The sequence below is a fragment of the Marmota marmota genome, unplaced genomic scaffold (genome assembly GCF_001458135.2).
Source record: "Marmota marmota marmota unplaced genomic scaffold, marMar, whole genome shotgun sequence".
Taxonomy (NCBI): Eukaryota; Metazoa; Chordata; class Mammalia; order Rodentia; family Sciuridae; genus Marmota; species Marmota marmota.
The window spans coordinates 34,228,680-34,247,243 of record NW_026000016.1 but is presented as its reverse complement, the minus strand read 5'-3'; the positions used below and the strand labels follow the sequence as shown (position 1 = coordinate 34,247,243).

At 41.0% G+C, this 18,564-nt stretch overlaps 1 protein-coding gene across 1 annotated transcript in view; it reads left to right on the top strand.

Annotated features, from left to right (window-relative positions):
• Flvcr1 (FLVCR heme transporter 1) overlaps positions 1–10,801 on the top strand; it is a 34,808-nt gene extending 24,007 nt beyond the window's left edge. The window contains exons 9-10 of the mRNA XM_015483662.2: positions 7,928–7,995; positions 8,145–10,801. Of these exons, the coding sequence (XP_015339148.1) occupies positions 7,928–7,995; positions 8,145–8,219 (143 nt within the window). The 3' untranslated portion in view covers positions 8,220–10,801. The remainder of the gene's footprint in view (positions 1–7,927; positions 7,996–8,144) is intronic.
• Positions 10,802–18,564: the final 7,763 nt, after the last annotated feature.

The window sequence follows — 18,564 nt, the reverse complement described above, 5'->3', positions numbered from 1 at the left end:
TTTGTCTTCCTGTGACTCTCCATATGAGCTTTCTGAAGCTCCCCAAATCCTGTACCTTGGGGGTTTTATAGAGCCTTTATTGTACAGCCATGATTGCTAATAGACTGGGTGGGGAAACCCAGCAAGGCCTGTCTGTTCAGATTCTTCTTGGCCTTTGTACAGCAGTCCTCTCTCTAGGGCACAGGACAGGAGCCCTCTGGAATGAGGAAGGTCAATGACTTATTATCAAGGGTAGGTCAGACTCAAAGTCAAAAAGGTGGGGAGATTAGGGTTTCTCTGATCCACCTTGGGGAAGAGAAATTCTAGTTTCTATGTCCTGCCTTGGAGAGGGAGTTGGGTATCAGAAACCATGGTAAACAAAACAAAACAATACATAGATAGAGATATGAATATATAGACATAGATTGCTAGATCCATCTCATAATATTACAACCTCTCAAGTCCCCCTTTTCTCATTCATATAGGAATAGAGTATTAAAAGCCTGCAGTGTAGGATCACTGTAAGGATTAACTAAGGTGGTTCATGAGAAGTTCCCAGGATGGCGTCTGACACCTAGAGAATGCCTTATACATGTTATTGTAATGTAGTAGCAATGGTAAGAATCATGGAAGTTGTAGAAATGACATCGAATGGTTGGCTAGTTCTTTCAGTTTTTAGGTATAACCACATAGACATGTGCAGGAAAGAGAATAGTGTCCCATTTCCAGAGAAAGAGAATTTAAAGAACTTTTATCCATAGCTTGCCCGGGCACATAACAGATGTGACGGTGGCTTTGGAAGCAGACCTCATGTTCAGCAGTATTTCCAGGACCAGGTTGACTTTGACTGCTATTTTACTTTGTGAATTTCTTCCTGTATCCCTTTACCAAGACAAGAAACAGTGGCTAAGGATAGTCAAAAAATTACAAACAATTTGTTTGTAACTTAATTTGAGGATATAATCTCATGAATCAAAGTTTCTTTTTATGTTTGTTGGCATACCTGATCATTCTTTTTGAAAGCTTCAGTCTGAAGTCTTACCTGTGGTAAATATTTATTTTGAATATACACAACCACCTAAGATTACTATCATTCATGTGTGCTCAAAGAGCATTTTCTCAAAGAAAAAACATTCCTATTACACAGTTCCCCCCCCTCCATTATCCCTTGTTATCTTCAGTTAATTAACATGAAATATCTGTTATAAGTAATTCCTTATTGGTTCTTAATTTCCAGGCAAGTACCATGCATCTATCAAATAGAGTGCATGAAAAATAATTTTGTACTCCCTTTGACATTTTTTTATTAGATTCATGAATGTTAATTCAAGCAAATCATGCCTGAAAAATTTCATGTAGAAATGACAAAACGTCTTTGAAATTAGTTTTACATTAAATGCCTTTACCATCTAACGTGCTAATTAATTTCTCTCATGTGTTGAGTATTTTAAAACTGGAGAGACCTTGATGGGCTTTCTAAAATACTGATACCAGTAATGAAGCAGGATGAAAAGGGACAATGTGGATTTCAAGGGAAACACGGACTTCCAGTTTCTAGCCTGACATGTGAGAAATTTGAAGGTTGCCTCTCTACACTAACAACAATTTAAAAACTGAACAAACTGAAAAATCACTCTCTTTTTGGATCCATTAAAAGAAGTGAAGTTATCATACAACCATTGCCTCCAATATTGGAGAGACCAACAGACAGAGAGAACTACGGTTTACTCAAATAGAACCCAGGAGCGGAAACCATTGCTGGGGTAGGAAACCAGAGCTGGGGTTGCTGAGGTGCTGGAGGCTCAGTGTGGACAACTCTGAGATCCTGTGGGAACCTACTCATGAGGCCCACAGGCTTTTGCAATTGTACTCCTGCTTCTGCAGGAAGAGAAAAGGAACCATATTTTGGAAAACACCTGGAGCATTCTACTCATAACAAGATATGCCCTCAGAAGGAACTGTTGTAATCTGCTGTGATTTATCATAGAATCTGACTGACCTGGGGAGAGGTAAATACCCAAATCCTGCCCACTCCAGCCTTCCCAATGGAAGAAGGAAAATATACAACTCTAGACCCCCTCCAGTCACCCTGTCCCACCTAAGGTGGGGGTGGTGAGGGGAGGATTGAGCAACATTTGTGAAGTTCACAATCCAGAAGCACTGGCCTCATTATAGGAAAACATATGCTTCCCCTCCCCCGCACCTTACCACCACATTACTGTGGGTCTTTTACAGCCGCCCTTTTGAATCCAGTTTATCACGAATGACGATGAAGAAAAAAAATCAAAAGGCACTCCAAGGCAAAAAGCAACTTGAAGCCGTGTGCAGTGGTGCACGCCTATAATCCCAGTGGCTCCGGAGGCTGAGGCAGGAGAATTGAGGTTCAAAGCTCTCCTCAGCAATGGCAAGGCACTAAGCAACTCAGTGAGACCCTGTCTCTAAATAAAATACAAAATAGGTCTGGGGATATGGCTCAGTGGTCGAGTGCCCCTGAGTTTGATCCCTGCTACCCCCCCCCCCCGAAAACAAAGCAACTTGAAGAAACAGAGCAAGTATTGCCATACTCAAATACAGTGTGGATGTGGAATTAATCAGAGTGGGAGGTTACAACACGTCAGTGATATGCCACAGACCACAGTGGATGAAGTCGACAGCTTTCAAGAACAGGTGAGCATTATAAACGCAAAGGAGGACATTCTAAGAAACCAAAATATGCTAGAGATTGAAAACATGGTGACGGAGTGCAGAATGTCTCTGGAATTATCATAGACTGGATATAGCTAAAGAAAGAATTTCTGGATTTCAAAACTGAAAAGCAGAAAGACCAAAATAGATCTTTTATTGACTTCCTCCTTGAGGTTATGAATTGTTTTCCTGATTTTATTGAATTGTTTGTATTCTCTTGTCTCTCTCTGAGCTTCCTTCAGATCGTTCTTTTGAATTCCTTTTCAGATACTTGATGAATTACATTTTCTTTGAGGTTCATTATTAGAGAATATTAAGCATCCTTGAGGGTTTCACGTTTCCTTACTTTTCCATGTTTCTGTGTTTAAATCTCTGTCACCCTGTTAGCAAGTAGAGTAGCCTATCACTTATCGCCTTCACAAATAAGGACCATGGCAAATGATAAACAGCTATGACCCACAGGAGTGATTAAGGAAGTGCACTGAAGTGGCAGCACAGTGGAGGGTCACTGTGGAGTGGGAGAAAGAGGACAGCGCGGCCTCCTGCCTCCCTTACCCTGTCTTATCTGCCCAGATGGACTTGGAGCCAGGACGGACTTACCTTTATTGGGAAAAGATAAGCTCCAGAACCATGTAGGTCCCCATTGTTCCTGCAGATGACTCCTGCGGACCTCACAGACTCTGAACAGAGTTTAAAGTTGCCATAGTTCACGTGGCTGTCTTGCCACACGGTTAGAGCCAGTGTTGTACACCTTCCAGCCCCGTGATCCACCCTGCTACAACTTGGCACCACCTTGAACCTGGTCCCACTGCTAGAGTGCATCCCACCCTAGGGGTTAGTTGCCACAGCACACCTCCGTTCTTGAGACTCCTCTGTCATTTCACCATGCTGGCACTGTGGAGTCATCATGGCAACAGCAGTGCCAAGACCCAGACATCTAAACCAGTGCAGTGCCCCATCCCCCAGGGAATAGACAGACTAGCACAGAGAAGCCAACACAAAGCCTGTAGCCCCCACATCTGCCTGCACTGATGCCCAGCCCAGCAACCAGGCAGATGGCAACCCAACCACTGAAGAACAGATACCAGCCTGACCACACTACCGCAGCACCTTGCCACACTACCACAGTACAAGCACCTGCAGCCTCAGCCACAATACAGAACCACAGACATGGCTGACAAGAAATACAGCTGAAGAAACTGCACAGAGAACACTACTGAATCTGCCCAGAATCAAAGCTGACACCACACCCGATTGAAACCATAGCATCCACCACATGAAAAAGCCTCTCCCTAACAACAACACGATTCCATAAAGTTGGAGGCGGCGACTATGGCACTAGTTGCACAGATATAAAACCGGGGACACAAGAAACATGGAGAAGCAAGGAAACCTGAAACCATCAGGGGTGCACAGTAGTTCTCTAGAAAGTAGACCCCAAAGACAAGGAAATTTATGAAAATGTCTGAAAAGGAATTCAAAATAATGGTCTGAAGGAAGCTGAGTGAGACACGGGAGAATACAAACTAACAGTTTAATAAAATAAGGAAAACCATTCATAGAAGGAGAAATTCACCAAAAAAGATACTGTAAAAAAAGAACCAAACAGAAATCTTGTAGCCAAATAATTCAATGAATGAAATAATAAATATAGTTGATAGGCTAAATGAATCGGAAGAAGGAATTAAAACTAACTCATTCAGAAAAACAAAAAGAATGAAAAAGGGCAAGGAAAGCCCACGGGACTGATAGGTTACCGTTAAGTGAATAAATGTCCCCATTATGGGAGTGCCAGAGGTTGGAGAAATAGAGAGGGGCCAAGGAAGCATCGCTAAAAACTTACTAAGTCTTAGGAAAGAGGTGGACATCCAGATCCATGAAACTCAAAGGAAATTCAATTAGACAACCCAAAGATGTTCACGGATTGGAAGAATTCACATTGTTAAATTAAAATGTTTATACTATCCAAAAAATCTATGAATTTAATGCAGCCTATCAAACTGCCAACGATATTCTTCCCAGAAATGTGGAAGGAAAAAAAATGCTTCTGAAATTCATATGGAACCCTAAATAGCCAAGGCAATACTGAACAAAAAGAGCAAAACTGGAGACATTCGATACCTGACTTCAAACCATTCTACAAAGCCATGAAAACTAAGCAGGATACTGGCATAAAAATAGACACGTAAACCATGGAACAGAATAGAGAACCTAGAAGTAATTCTGTGATCTATATAAATAACCGAATTTCAACAAAGGGAGTAGGAACATACAGTGGAGAAAAGAAAGTCTCTTCAATAAATGTTGAGAAAACACAATGTCCATATCCAGAAGAATGACAGTAGAATCCTCTCACCATATACAAAAATCAACGAAAGGTGGATTGAAGTCTTAAATTTAAGACCCCAAAATATGAAACTATAAGAAGGAAACACTTTATGACATTAGTCTGGGCACAGATTCTTTGGATATGACCCCAAAAACATAGGCAGCAAAAAGAATTGACAGGTGGGATCACATCAACTAAAAGGCTTCCTGTCCAGCAGTGCTTACAGAATGGGGGAAGATATTTACACACTGTTGATCTGACAAGGGATTAATGGGCAGAAGGAACTAAATTCAACAGCACAATAACAATCCAGTTTTTAAATGGGTAAATGATTAGAATAGACATGTCTCAAAAGAAGATACACAAATGGCCAAGTGTATGGAAAAAATGCCCAGCACTGGTCAGCAGGGAAATGTGAGTTAGTACCATAATGACAGGGCATCTCACCCCAGTTGAGTGGCTTTTATCATAATGGCAAAAAATAATAATAAAAAATGTGGACAGGGATGTGGAGAAAAGAGACCTCTCATGCATTGTTGGTGAGAATTAAATTATGGAAAACAGTATGGTATTCCTCAAAATAATAGAAACAGAACTACTATGTTGTTAAGCAGTTCTGCTGCGGAGTATATATCCAAAGGAAAGGAAACCAGTGCATCAAAAACAAACAAACAAACAAACAAAAAACCCTGTAGGTTTATTACAACACCATTCAATATCCATGATATGGAATCAACCTAGGTCTCCATCCGTAGATGAGTAGATAAAGAAAATATGGCAGATATACCACGTGGGATATTATTCAGTAATAAAAAGAATGAAATCCTTTTGTGGCAATATGGATGGAACTGGAGGACATTTTTAAGTGAAGTAAGTCAGGCACAGAGAGACAGATAGCTCATGTTCTCTCACATGTGGAAGTTAAAAAAGTTGATCTCATTAGTAGTAGATTGGAAGGCTGAGGCAGGAGGATCACGAGTTCAAAGCCAGCCTCAGCAAAAGCAAGGTACTAATCAACTCAGTGAGACCCTGTCTCTAGATAAAATACAAAAAAGGGCTGGGATGTGGCCCAGTGCCAATGGATTCAATCCCCAGTTCTCTCCCCCCAAATAGAATAATGGATGCTGTGAGGGCTGAAGTAGGTTGAGGAGGTTAACAGGTGCAGGGGTGCTCCATAGTGCAGTAGGGCAACTGTGGTTTACAACATTTAAACATGTATTTCAACCAATGGAGGTAATTTTATATATGTGTGTGTATATATATATATTTTTTTTAACTTTAATTTGTTATATATGATAGCAGAATAAATTATAATTCATATTACACATATAGAGCACAGTTTTTCATATCTCTGGTTGTACACAAAGTAAAGTTGTGTCTTCATACATGTACTTAAAGTGGAGATGATTTTGCATGAATTTTGAACTTTTTACAGGCATGTACCAACCAAATCCACTTTTAATACAAAGACACAGATGAAAAGTAAATTGATACAGGAAAGATATCAATGGAAGCATTGGGCTAACTTTTAGAGCACTGAAAGTAAAATAATCTTACCTTCATCTTTTATTTCTACTTTGCTTTATGACTAGTGAAATTACTGAACTGACACATACTTTTATCTTTTTTCTTATTTTACATTCTTTTTGTTTAGTCCATGGCTTTTACTACCACTGTAACACTAGTAACTTACAAATCTGCATCTTCAGTCCCTGACCTCTGTTGTATTTTAGGTCAACACATCCAATCACATCATCTGACCTGGACGTACCATGGACGTCTTCTACTCAACTTGCCCAGAACTGAATTTACCTTCTTCCTATCACACCGATTCTTTTATTTTCCAATTTCAATAACTACTGCTGTCATCTATTTTATAACAGAAGCAAGAAAACTCTGAAGTCACTCAATCCCCCAACTTACCACCATTTTTTATATCTTAAAAAATAACTTACTTGTTCTTTTCTTTCTTTCTCTTTTCAATATCTTTATTTTGTTTAGTTTTTTTTATGTGGTGCTGGGGATCGAATCTAGTGCCTCATGCATGCTAGGCAAGCGCTCTACCACTGAGCCACAACTCCAGCCCCTTACTTGTTCTTTTCTAAAATGTCTCTTTAACCTATCACTAATATTATCATTCTTTCCATTCAGGCAATTACTGTCTCTCAGCCGGCTAACCTCTTGGCTGGCTTCCTGCCTCTTGTCTTGTTGCTGATTATAACAGCCTCTATATTGCTGTCCAGTTGTGCTCCCTAATGCACAGGTCTGGTGGTGCCACTGCCCTGCTCAGATGCAATGTTGGCTCTTCACACGGTGTACCTGACACCTATCATATCCTCCCACTCCCTCTTGTGCTTGATTCCCCAGTGATCCCAAACTACCTGTGGTGTCCAGAATAGGCTGTGCTCTTCCTGCCCTGCTCCCTTTATTTATGTTGCTTTTATGCCTTCCTCTCCCCCTTGTCTGCTTGACAAGTTCCTGCTGATTTTCAAAGATGTAATTCAAGGGTGTCTCCTCTGGCAGGCCTTCTGGTTTCCTCAGACTGACGTGGGAACATTTTCTCCTGTGCTTTCCCTCCCCCTTGTTTGTTTCTGCGACATCACAGTAGTCATGCAATGTTATGGTTATGTACATGTCTATATTTCCTTAGTTCAGAGAATCCTTTAGGAAAATGAAAGTTCTTTTTATCTTTTGTTCCTCAAATCCCCTATTTTGTTCACTAATGAATGACTTATTAAATAAGTTAAAGTCTTAGCTGTTTTGTCAGGATACAAGGATTTTATTGACTATTAAGGCATTAATATTGTGCTAAATATTTTGATAATTAATTAAGGTATTAAATTTTTTGATGATGCCCAAAAAGACTGTGTTGCTTGAAGAAAAATATATCCACAAAAAATTTATTGTAACTCCGTTGATGCTTCTCTGTTTCAGCATTAATCAAGTCTGATCTGAGAAGACACAACATAAATATAGGAATTACAAATGTTGAAATTAAAGCTGTAAGTAATATTCATTATGATTATATTATAGAGAAAAGTGTTCAGAGAATAAGTGTGAAACTATTTTTATTTAGACAGTCAACTGTTGATCTGCTGAAATAGCATATGCCAGGTGCTATACATTTTTTATAGTCTGATTCTGTTTACAGGTGCCAGTTGATAGTCCCGTAGATCAAAAACCAAAAACGGTTATATTATCCAACCAGCCAGAATCATCAATTTGAAGTTGAAAGAAAAAGTTACTGTCCCTCAGAAATTGGGATACAGCCTGATGATCTTTGGAAAGATATATGGACAGTAAAGCTGGGTTTATTAGCGGTGGAAATGGATATTTACTTGAAAATTACTGTATGAACTGTGAACAAATGGTTGTTGTTTTGCTGGTTAATTTAAGTAATATCTTGCTTAAAATATTTTTGCTCTGCATCATGTTTAACACTACCATTTACCTAACTAGTGTCCATTTTCAGTCATACATCATGTCTGAAAGTAAACTTCTTGACATTTATTCTTTCAAAAGTGTTTTTCTTGTAAACAATGGAAGCTTAAAAGACTTTCTAAAATGATAATATGGGAGTCTTGTCCTCGTAATGCATATAAATGTACATATAGTTTATATAAAAAATATTCAGTGGGACCAAATACACAATCTATTCCTAACTAGCTACCTTTCTACTGTGCTGACCAGCTATCCGGGCCACCACAGTGAATGCAATATACCAACATGATGCTCCTAACCCACTGAAGGACAGTATTGGGATCTGGCATCCAGAAGACTGCTAAGATCCCTTCCCATTTCTTATATTGTTACAAAGTGTTGTAACAGTAACTGTCAATGACCATAAAAACTGTTCCGTGTGCAGATGCTACCATAACCTTGGTCTAAGAATCATGCTCTAATTAAGCTAAGGAGTTCAGACACAGGCACTTGAGTTCTTTTCTGTCCTGCCTTCTTATCATGAATAAATGCTGACACTATATTTTTTAGTATCCCTTGAAACAGAGTAGTTTTTTATACCCAGTGTCCTTTTTTACTCTCTTCTTATTTTCAATATATAACTTTCTAGCAAGAAAATTTTATCATATGTGTTACTGGTTATCTCATGATTTCTTGTATCACATCCTATATTTTTGCCTTGAAGATTCCTAAGATAAGGAAATCTATAATAACTTCAGATAGCCCGGGTGTCCCCATGTAGTGGAGACCTCTTAGATGCTAACAGCTCTAATTTTTCAGTGTCATTTTTATGACCATTCTCCTTTGAGGAATACTGTGCCCAGGCACACATTCCATTGATGTGCTGAGGGAGCGGATTCTTTTCTTCATCACAGAGTGTGTGTAGTCATCACTCTGTTGAAACAGTCTGCTCTTTTACAAGCTCAGGGTAAGGAGAATAGGACCAAATGTGTTTCCACAGTGCCTACCACTGTGTTTTGTTTACAGTGAGTTTAAATGTTGTTGATGTCCTGACTCAAGCTTATAGGGACTGTCTTTACAGTAATGCCGTTTATCAACCATAATTTTTACATTATGCCCATATACACAAAAAAGCTGATCATGTGATGAATATGCTTGAAGTGAATAACAGTTTTGATTTAAGTGAAATATATGCATTGGTTTATGATCTCTGTAATCAAATGACTATGAATTGTGTGGAATCTGACCCGAGAGAATGTGTTATCAAAACAACATAGCTAAGAATCAAAAACTCTGGTTCTGTGTCCCAGATCTGCTTCTGTTTGTCATTGTCACTCTGGACAAGTTGTTTAACCTCTCTGGGTGGCATTTTCCTGATCCATGAAATGAATGTATTCACTTTGATTTTTTCTTTTCTTTTTTTAAAGAGAGAGAGAGAGAGAGAGAATTTTTTAATATTTATTTTTCAGTTTTCAGTGGACACAAAAATCTTTATTTTTTTTTATTTTTATGTGGTGCTGGGGATCGAACCCAGTGCCCCGCGCATGCCAGGTGAGTGTGTTACCGATTGAGCCACATCCCTAGCCCTCACTTTGATTTCAAAGATCTTTTTAAAATATTAAATATCATTCATCATGGAGTAAAACAAGTCTAACCAGAGAAAAATGTCTTTGATGATTGTTGGTGGAAACAAGGGACTTTCAAATCTCTTTTTAGCCTCTTTAGTCAGTCTGCAGTAGGTCAGGCAGAATAGGCCTGATCAGTAAGTAGCTTCTTTTGATATTTACATCATAGGTTAAAATTGCCAAAAATATTTTAGGATACCCACTCCCAAATAATTGTTTCTATTTTGAAATTGTCTGTATTTAAAATAAATTTACTGAGTTCCTAAGGTTTTGAACAAATTATTGATAAAAGTTGGAATACTTTCTTTCTGAAAAGTGTACACATATGTGTTGTATATTTTTTCCTTGTTTAGAAAAGGGGCAAAAAAAGATGTGACAGAATCCACAATGAATTGAGAGCTTTTCTGTGTTTTGAGTGAAAATTTCTAAGATGTGTCAAACGAGAATGTTATAATTTTGCAAAATGAAATAGGTGATCATCTTCTGTATAAATTTCAATCAAATGATTTTAGGAAAAAAGTGATGGTTTCAAAAGCTGTGGTGTTTATAGATATTGCAAATATAGCTTTTGCCTTTTCAGAATGTTGGAGAAATGTTTTTGAAAATATATTTGTGTGTAAAATATGTTTGTGTGCAATAGCTAGAAGAATGCCTGTGTTTTATGTCATTATTCATGTTCTAATTTTTGCTCTTTGTACAGTTTATCTTTTTGCTTATTCTTCATTATTTCAGACTCATAATAAATTTATTTTTTTAATGTTAATGTTGTTTGCCTTTTTAGAAAAAAAGTTCTGGTGCTAAGTTATTCACAAGGAGTGGAAAGGGATTATAAGATTTCAGGATAGCCTGAGGAGGGAAAGAGGTAGTTTATGGAACATGAGGAAACAAAATCCACCAAGGTCAGGACTAAAACAAACCAACAGATTTTATTCATTTACAAATAACTTCAGAAAGTGAGGTCAGCAAGATGGCAGAAGAGGATCTTCCTGTTGTCATCCTCCTGCAAAAGCGTTGATTTCAATAACTACCCATGGACAGGAGTAAATTTGTGGGTGTCCAAAAGTTCAGTGTAGAGATTTAAACACAGAGTTTGAGCGAAAGATCTGAGAATAGATGCATTGAAGAAAGTAAGAAGAGCAATTTCACATTAGCCACATGACCACATCCTCTAAGTGGCACAACTCAGTGCCCAGAGAAACTGTCACTCTGGGATTTCTCTCAGGAAAATGAAAGCACGAACACCTGTTTCCCCCAGCTGTATGGGATGCTTTCCAAGAGGGCTACTTATTTCTTGTCCCAACCAGAAGACTAAGGTGATTAATATGGCCCAGTGTTGGGAAAAGCCAGACTCAAAGAAGAAAGGCCATGGAACACATTAACCGCTCTGCACATTAATCACTATACACACAAACCACTTGGGAGGCTTTGCTATGGACCACCCTCTTGCCATGTAGACTATGGTCACCCCAAATACTGTGTACATCTCACCCTCTCTTAAGGCCGGCTCCCTGAACATACCCCTATAAATAGTGACTGCAGGTATCTTCTGCAGGTCCTGGCTCGGCTCTGCAGCATTGGAAGAAGAAGGCACTTGAAATTTTTAAGAAGCCACCCTAGGGAAAACAAACAGGAAGTTCTGAGCACCTCACCTGGCTTTGCAGGATTAAGGGAAGACATACAATCTTGAGAATAGGTGTAGAGCAGGCAAATCCCTAGCAAATGTCTGAAAGAGTCACAGAATCCCTAGTCAGGCTGGTTGGTAAAGGCATTTCTCTCCCAAGATAGTAAAGACTGAAGGAGTGATTACCTCTTCAAATGCAGAGACAGCAACTAAGACTTCAAGGAACCTCCCTCCCCCCAAATCAGGGAAACATGATATCACAAAAGAACACAATATTTCAGTAACTAAAGAAATTAAGTTTATAAATTACCTGACTAGGAATCAAAAATAGTTGTCTTTATTTATTTAGACTGCTAGGGATTAAACCCAGGGAAAAATAATTGTTTAAGGAAACTCAGCAAAGCTACATGAGGAGACATGCAACTCAAGTCTAAAATGGAATAAGTAAAACAAGATGTTTCACAGATAGAAATCATTAAAAAGAATAGAATTTTGCAACTGATGAATACAGTAGATGAAAGGAAAAATGTCATGAGTGTCAACAGCAGACTTGACCAGGCAGAAAGAGAGCAAAAACATGAAGAAAAGGAATGACAAGAAGCTACAGGATTCATGTAACATCTTCAAGAAAGCTGACTTTTTTTTTTCCCTTTTGGGGAATTATAAAGGAGTGGAGAAAGAAAAGTGGTCAGAAAGCTAATTATTTAAAGAAAAACAGTCTGAAATTTTTCCAAGTGTGAAAGAGATATGGACATCCAACTATGTGAAGCTTAAAGGTCCGAAATCAGGTTCAACCCAAATAAGACTTTGCCAAGACACATTGTACTCAAACTTTTAAAAAGAATTTCAAAAGCAGTAAAAGAGGCTTATCACAGACAAAGGAACTTCAGAGGCTGTTAGATTTCTCAGCAGAAGCCTTGCAGGCCAAGAGAATGGGATATTCTTTGAAAATGTGAAAAGTGAAAAAACAAAAACAAAAACTGCTCATCAAGAATACTTCATCTGTATTGAAGATGACGGGCTGTAGCTCAGTGGCAGAGCACTTGCCTAGCATGTGTGAGTGAAGCACTGGGTTTGGTCCTTAGCACCACATAAAATTGAAACAACTACAAAAATAATTTTAAAAAATACTTCACCCAGAAAAGCTATCCTTCATAAATGAAAATTTAAAAGAAGAAAGAAAGAAAATTCCAAGTAAAAGTTGAGGGAGTTCAACTTGAAGAGAATTCTTCAAGCTGAAACAAAAGCATGCTAACTAATTCCTCACATGAAAAACATGAAAACATAAAACTCACTGGTAAAGGTGATTATAGAGTCTAGTTCAGAACATCTTAATAATGTCACGGTGGTGTATAGAATGTTTTAACAGTAAGATGTTCTATTCAAACCTCATGATGGCCACAAAGCAAAAATCTATAGTAGATATAAAACAGGTTAAAAAAAAGGGAATCAAAGCATATCACTAAAGAAGATTATCAGATTAAAAAAAAAAAGGCAGTAAGGAAAGAGGAAAGTAACAATGGATCTACAAAATGCAAGAAAACAATGAACAAACTGGCAATAGTAAGTGTTGGCCCCTAAGTAATTACTTTGAATGTAAACTGATTGAATTTTCCAATCAAAAGGCACAGGATGAATGAATGGATTAAAAAATAATAACTCTCTGCCCCTATAGGAGAATCACTTCAGCTTTAGGAATACACATACTGAAAAGGAAGGAATGGGGGAAAAAATCGTGTGAATGGAAAACAGAAAAGTAGACTTTTAAGTCAAAAACTGCATCAAGCGGGGGTGGGACAGAAAATCCATTGGACAGAAAGCAGAAAAATTAGGGGTAGTTTTATTAGTGAAGCCAAGGAACTGACACAGTGAATTTTCATGCAGCATAAAATCGAGTCTAATATAAGAGAGGGATTTCTCTTCAGTGAAAAATCCCGAATCCTTCAAAATCCATTTTCACCCAAACTGAGACAAATAAGCTCTGGGTCATGACAGCTAGGACCAGATTTATTGGTGGACAGAATTTTCCATTGCATAATCCAGAGTGTAGGATTTAAAAAGCTGTCCTTGGAGAGGATATAAAAATAGTGTCCCTCTCTCAGATGCTGAATGAGAAGAAAACAAATAATTCTAGTCCACAGCGCTTGATCAGTGTTTGTTCATGTGCAAGATGAGATGGGAGCCCAGGGAGGACAGGGGGGGTCCCTCCAGCTCAGCAGACACACAGGCTGCTCTTGTTGGCGCAGGCAGGGCTTTTCTATTGAGCAGAGGACCGGAATGCCGGGAGCCCCCAGGTTCATTGTTTTTTTTGCCTCTTATGCCTCTGCTCACCCCAGCCCTCACCTTCACCTCGCTCTTCAAAATCTTTCCTCAACGTCCATCTCACAAGTTATGGAGGACCCGTAACAGCCTCAAATGTAACTCTCTGTCCCTATAGGGGCATTGTAAACTGGTTTAGGCTAAATGAATAAAGACGATAGCTTCAATTGTCCAGTAAGAAACTGAATGAGGCTAGTGTCCTTTTTTGTGTTCCTGAAGTCACTCTGCATTACATTAGTGCCTCATAACCTATAAGTACATCTGCCTTTTCCTAAGCACTAAAAATCTGGCAGCTAAACCCTTGTCTGTCAGGCACAGTGCCGGAGAGAGCCATTTCCACTCCAAAAAATGGGGAGAGCATGCCCTCTCCTGGCCATTTAATGAACTGTTTCAGAGTAGTTGAAATTTCAGAGGCTTGTGGAAAGAGACTTGTCTGACTTGCCCGGTATATATATATATATGTGTGTGTGTGTTTGTGTGTGTGTGTGTGTGTGTGTGTTTGGTTGTAGATGCTTTGTGGAAGGAACCATTGAATTAGAGCCAGACCTCTGTGTGTGTGTGTGTTTGGGACCATCCATATGTCTAACAGGTTTGGAGATATGGCTGAAATAAACTGACATTTCCTTGACCCCAATCCTCAAAACACACACACACACACACACACACACACAGTGTTAAACAACTGAGTGGCCACCTGGGCAGTATAGCATGAGGGAAACATTAGCTATCAATGACCTTTCGGGTTTCTAGGTCACATCCAAGCAAAATAATGGGATGATCAGTGTGGCAAACAGCCCAGTGACCCAGCCTAACTCGGATGGAAGTTTGCACAGGACATAGCTTCTGTGAATGGAAGAGTGTGTGGTGTTTTTTACTGGCTGCTCCTCTGTGGAACCCCTCCAGTGCCCCTGGCCATGTTGTGACAGGAGGAGGAACTTGCTTATAGTATATACCCTCAGCTGGGCCCACCAGCTTTCTCCAGTCCCCAGCCTTGCTGACCAAAGATCAAGTCGTTGAGGACCCACGCTGAGATGTGACAGACCCGTGCTGGCACAGGACTGGACTGTGATGGTAGCCTCAGAGCCAGGTTACTTGGGAATCCATGAAAACAAGCTCTCCAGGCTGGGGGGGATGCTGACCTGGCCCGGGGAAGACTGAAAGCATGCCCCCGTAGGTGACATTGCTCAGCATTTCTCCCTGTCATTCCCTGGGAGAAGGGGATATTATTTTCACATAGGAAGGGGGACTATTGGCACAACACACTGGGGTGAACCCCTGCGGCTGCCCTGCTGGAGGCCCTGGGCCCTGCTTCCTTACCCAAGGCTGAGCTCTCACTCTCACGCCACACCAAAGCCCAGGAGTTCTCAAATGTGCAGATGCCTCTGAACCACCCAGAAGGTTAATGAAATCGAGTGCTGGACTCTGAGGTTCTAGTTCTGTAGGTCTAGGCTGGAGACTGAGAATTTGTATTTGTAACAAGTTCCCAGGCAGATGCTGCTGGCCTGGGGATCATACTGTCAGATTTCCCACCCTAAGTTGCTGACCCCAGCCATGCCCCACCCTGCCACCTGCTGGTGTCCAAGAGCACATGCTGGCTACACTATCCCGGGTCCCTTGGCAGCCCCAGAAGCACCACCATTGGCCTGATGGTATATATGACCTGGTGTTCTTTTCTTTATCAGGATGAGTGGGTTTTGTATTTTCCCCACAAAGAGGAACAATGCAGAGATTTGGTTTCTCAGACACCCCAACAGTTCCCATCCCTGTGGGTGCATCTGTGACTGGTGAGGAAAGATCCCAGATGGAGCCGCCAAGCTGTCTCCACGCCTTGTGAGCCACTGGCAGCTGCTTCTGAGGGGAAACAAACTCCAGCCCCCGCGGCAACCCTGAGAGGAGCAGGCTGTCTCCTGGTGTGCCTGGCTGAGGCTCATCTGCTGGGCTCTTCCCCACTACAAGTCCATCTTCCTCCCCTCCCCTTTCTTCTGGGCCAATTCAGAAAAGGGAAAAGGTGGGTTTGAGAAAGAAGCAAAGGATGGCACTGGGTGGAAGGGAGGGGATGGAGGAACCATCCTCTAGGGAAAACCAAAAAAAAGGAAAAACTTGCCTGGTGAAGGGAAGAAGCCAGCCACACCCTCGCCTGGTTTGGAGAAGAAAAAGCAAAGGAGAGAAGAGGCCCCAGCCTGGAACTGCACAGGAAGTCCACCACTTTGAACAGGGGAAATTTCCTAAGCACCCACCGGGGCACTCTTTCCTCTGACACAGTGAAGGAGGGAAGGAGACTCAGTCTTGACTTCTGTACCCTAAGAATCACATGGAGGCCCCAAGACTGCTATCCTGGGTCCCACACACACAGGACAGGACTACACTAATTTATTCACTTCTAGAATTGTCTATCAGGGGTTCCTCTCACTCTTCCTCTGCTTGTTTCCCCTGAATCATTTAGAAGATTGTATGATAAAGACCTCTTTTATCTTCTTTAAGTGATCTCTCTCTCTCTCTCTCTCTCTCTCTCTCTCTCTCTCTCTCTCTCTTTTTGGTACTAGACATTGAACCTAGGGGTACATAACCACTAAACCACATCCCCAGCCCCTTTTATTTTTTATTTTGACACAGGGTCTTGCTAAGTTGTTGAAGCTGGTTTTGAACTTGTGATCCTTGTGCCTCAGCCTCCCCAGAGGCTGGGATTACAGGCGTGAGCCACCACGCCAGGCTTTAAATTATCTCTCCAAATTCAAAACTTCGTCTGGGTTAATTGACAAGTTAATTGTGGGGTTTGTTTATTCATTTAACAAACATCTGACCTTTTGGGCAGCAGGTTGAAGTTGCAGAACCCAAACAAGGACTGATGCTAGCTGGAATCGCCTAGTGAGGACAGATGGAAATTTAAAGGGTCTATAGAGTATGCTGTGACACATGGGTGACTCCTGGGATGGGCATGTGTGGTGGGAGGGAGTGGGTGAGAGGAGAACATGGCAGGGGTAATGTTGGAACTGATTGACAGGGACATCTATCCATTGTCCTAGTGAGACCTCCTCTTGTTTTCCGCATGTTACCAAACAGAAATGTCTGCCCTTAGCAAAAGCTCCATGTGCATTTAAACCTGATCTTCCCAGTTATTTTGTGTATGCCTATATGTGTGGGTGGTATCAGGGGTTGAATCTAGGAATTCACCGTCACTGAGCAATATCCCAAGCCCTCTTTTAAAATTTTATTTTGAGTCTGAGTCCTGCTAAGTTGCCCAGGCTGACCTTGAACTGCCTCAGCCTCCCCAATAGCAGGGCTCACAGGTGTGTGCCATATCCAGTTCCTCAGTCCTCCTTTTTATCCCAGGTTTCCTCCTGCATTGTTGTGGCTGGCGTTTGATGCTTCTTTGTCACTTCCTCACCCGCTGGGGACAGGTGAGCTCTTTCCAAATGGGTAAGATTCTCCAAAATGTGAGAGCTTATCAAGAAGTAGGGGTAGGGGACCAGATCCCCTGATAATTCCTTCCCCAAACTCAAATGTATTATGTACAATCACCAGAGTTGCTTGTGATTAAAAAAACAAAAACAAAAAGCAACCCCCAACACACACACATACAGTTTGCCAAACCCATTCTGCAGAAAAGGGTTCCCTAGACCCAGGCAGAGACCCTGGAATTTCATCTATCACCAGCTTTGCATGTGTTCCTACCACAGTTGGGCAGTGGCCATCTTTATTTTCTTTTATTTTTTTCTTTACCAGGGATTGAACCCAGGGGTGCTTAATCACTGAGCCACATCCCCAGTCCTTTTCTTTCTTTCTCTTTTTTTTGGGGGGGAGGGATTGGGGGGACAGGGTCTCACTAGTTTACTAAATTGCTGAGGCTGGCTTTGAATCTATGATGCTCCTGACTCAGCCTCCCAAGCTGCTGGGATTACAGATGTGTTCCACTCTGCCCAGCTTAGCGGCCATCTTTTGAGGACCCCTGACCCACCAGAATGAAGCCCTGGAGCCTTGAAGGTTCTTAACACCTATTTGGAGAACTGCCTACTGAGGGAGGGTCTTCTGAGAACATGTTCTGGAGAACCTGACATATTAACCAAGGCTTTGACTTAGAAAGGAGCCCCAGACAGCCCTCTGGAGCATCCTCCAGGGCTGAGGAAAGTGTTCACTGGTGGCTCTTCTGCAGAAGGGGTCACAGGGAATGGAAATAACCCGTTAGTAAGCAATGCAGGTCAGGCTTCCAACTAAAGGGCTAGGGTCTTACTGCAGGAGGGAATAATGAAGTGCCCTGTCTGCAGAGAGCACTATACTTCCCAAAGGGTTTCATCCATGTTCTCTCATTTAACCATTGCAACCAATCCCATGGGGGAAGTGGCTTTGACCCACATAGTCAGTGGCATCACCAACCAATAGCAGGGAGGGGCTTCAGTATTGCCTGGCTCCCAGTTCTTCATGGCACCTCTAATTATCCTAATAATCTAACTAATAAACCTAATGTGTCTGTGCTCCTGGACCATTTCCTGGCACTCTATACTGCTTCTTTAAGAGCACATGGGTGTCCCAAGTGCCTCTCATAAAACATTCTGGAGCTTTACTAATCGCAACCATCTGGCATGAGAGTA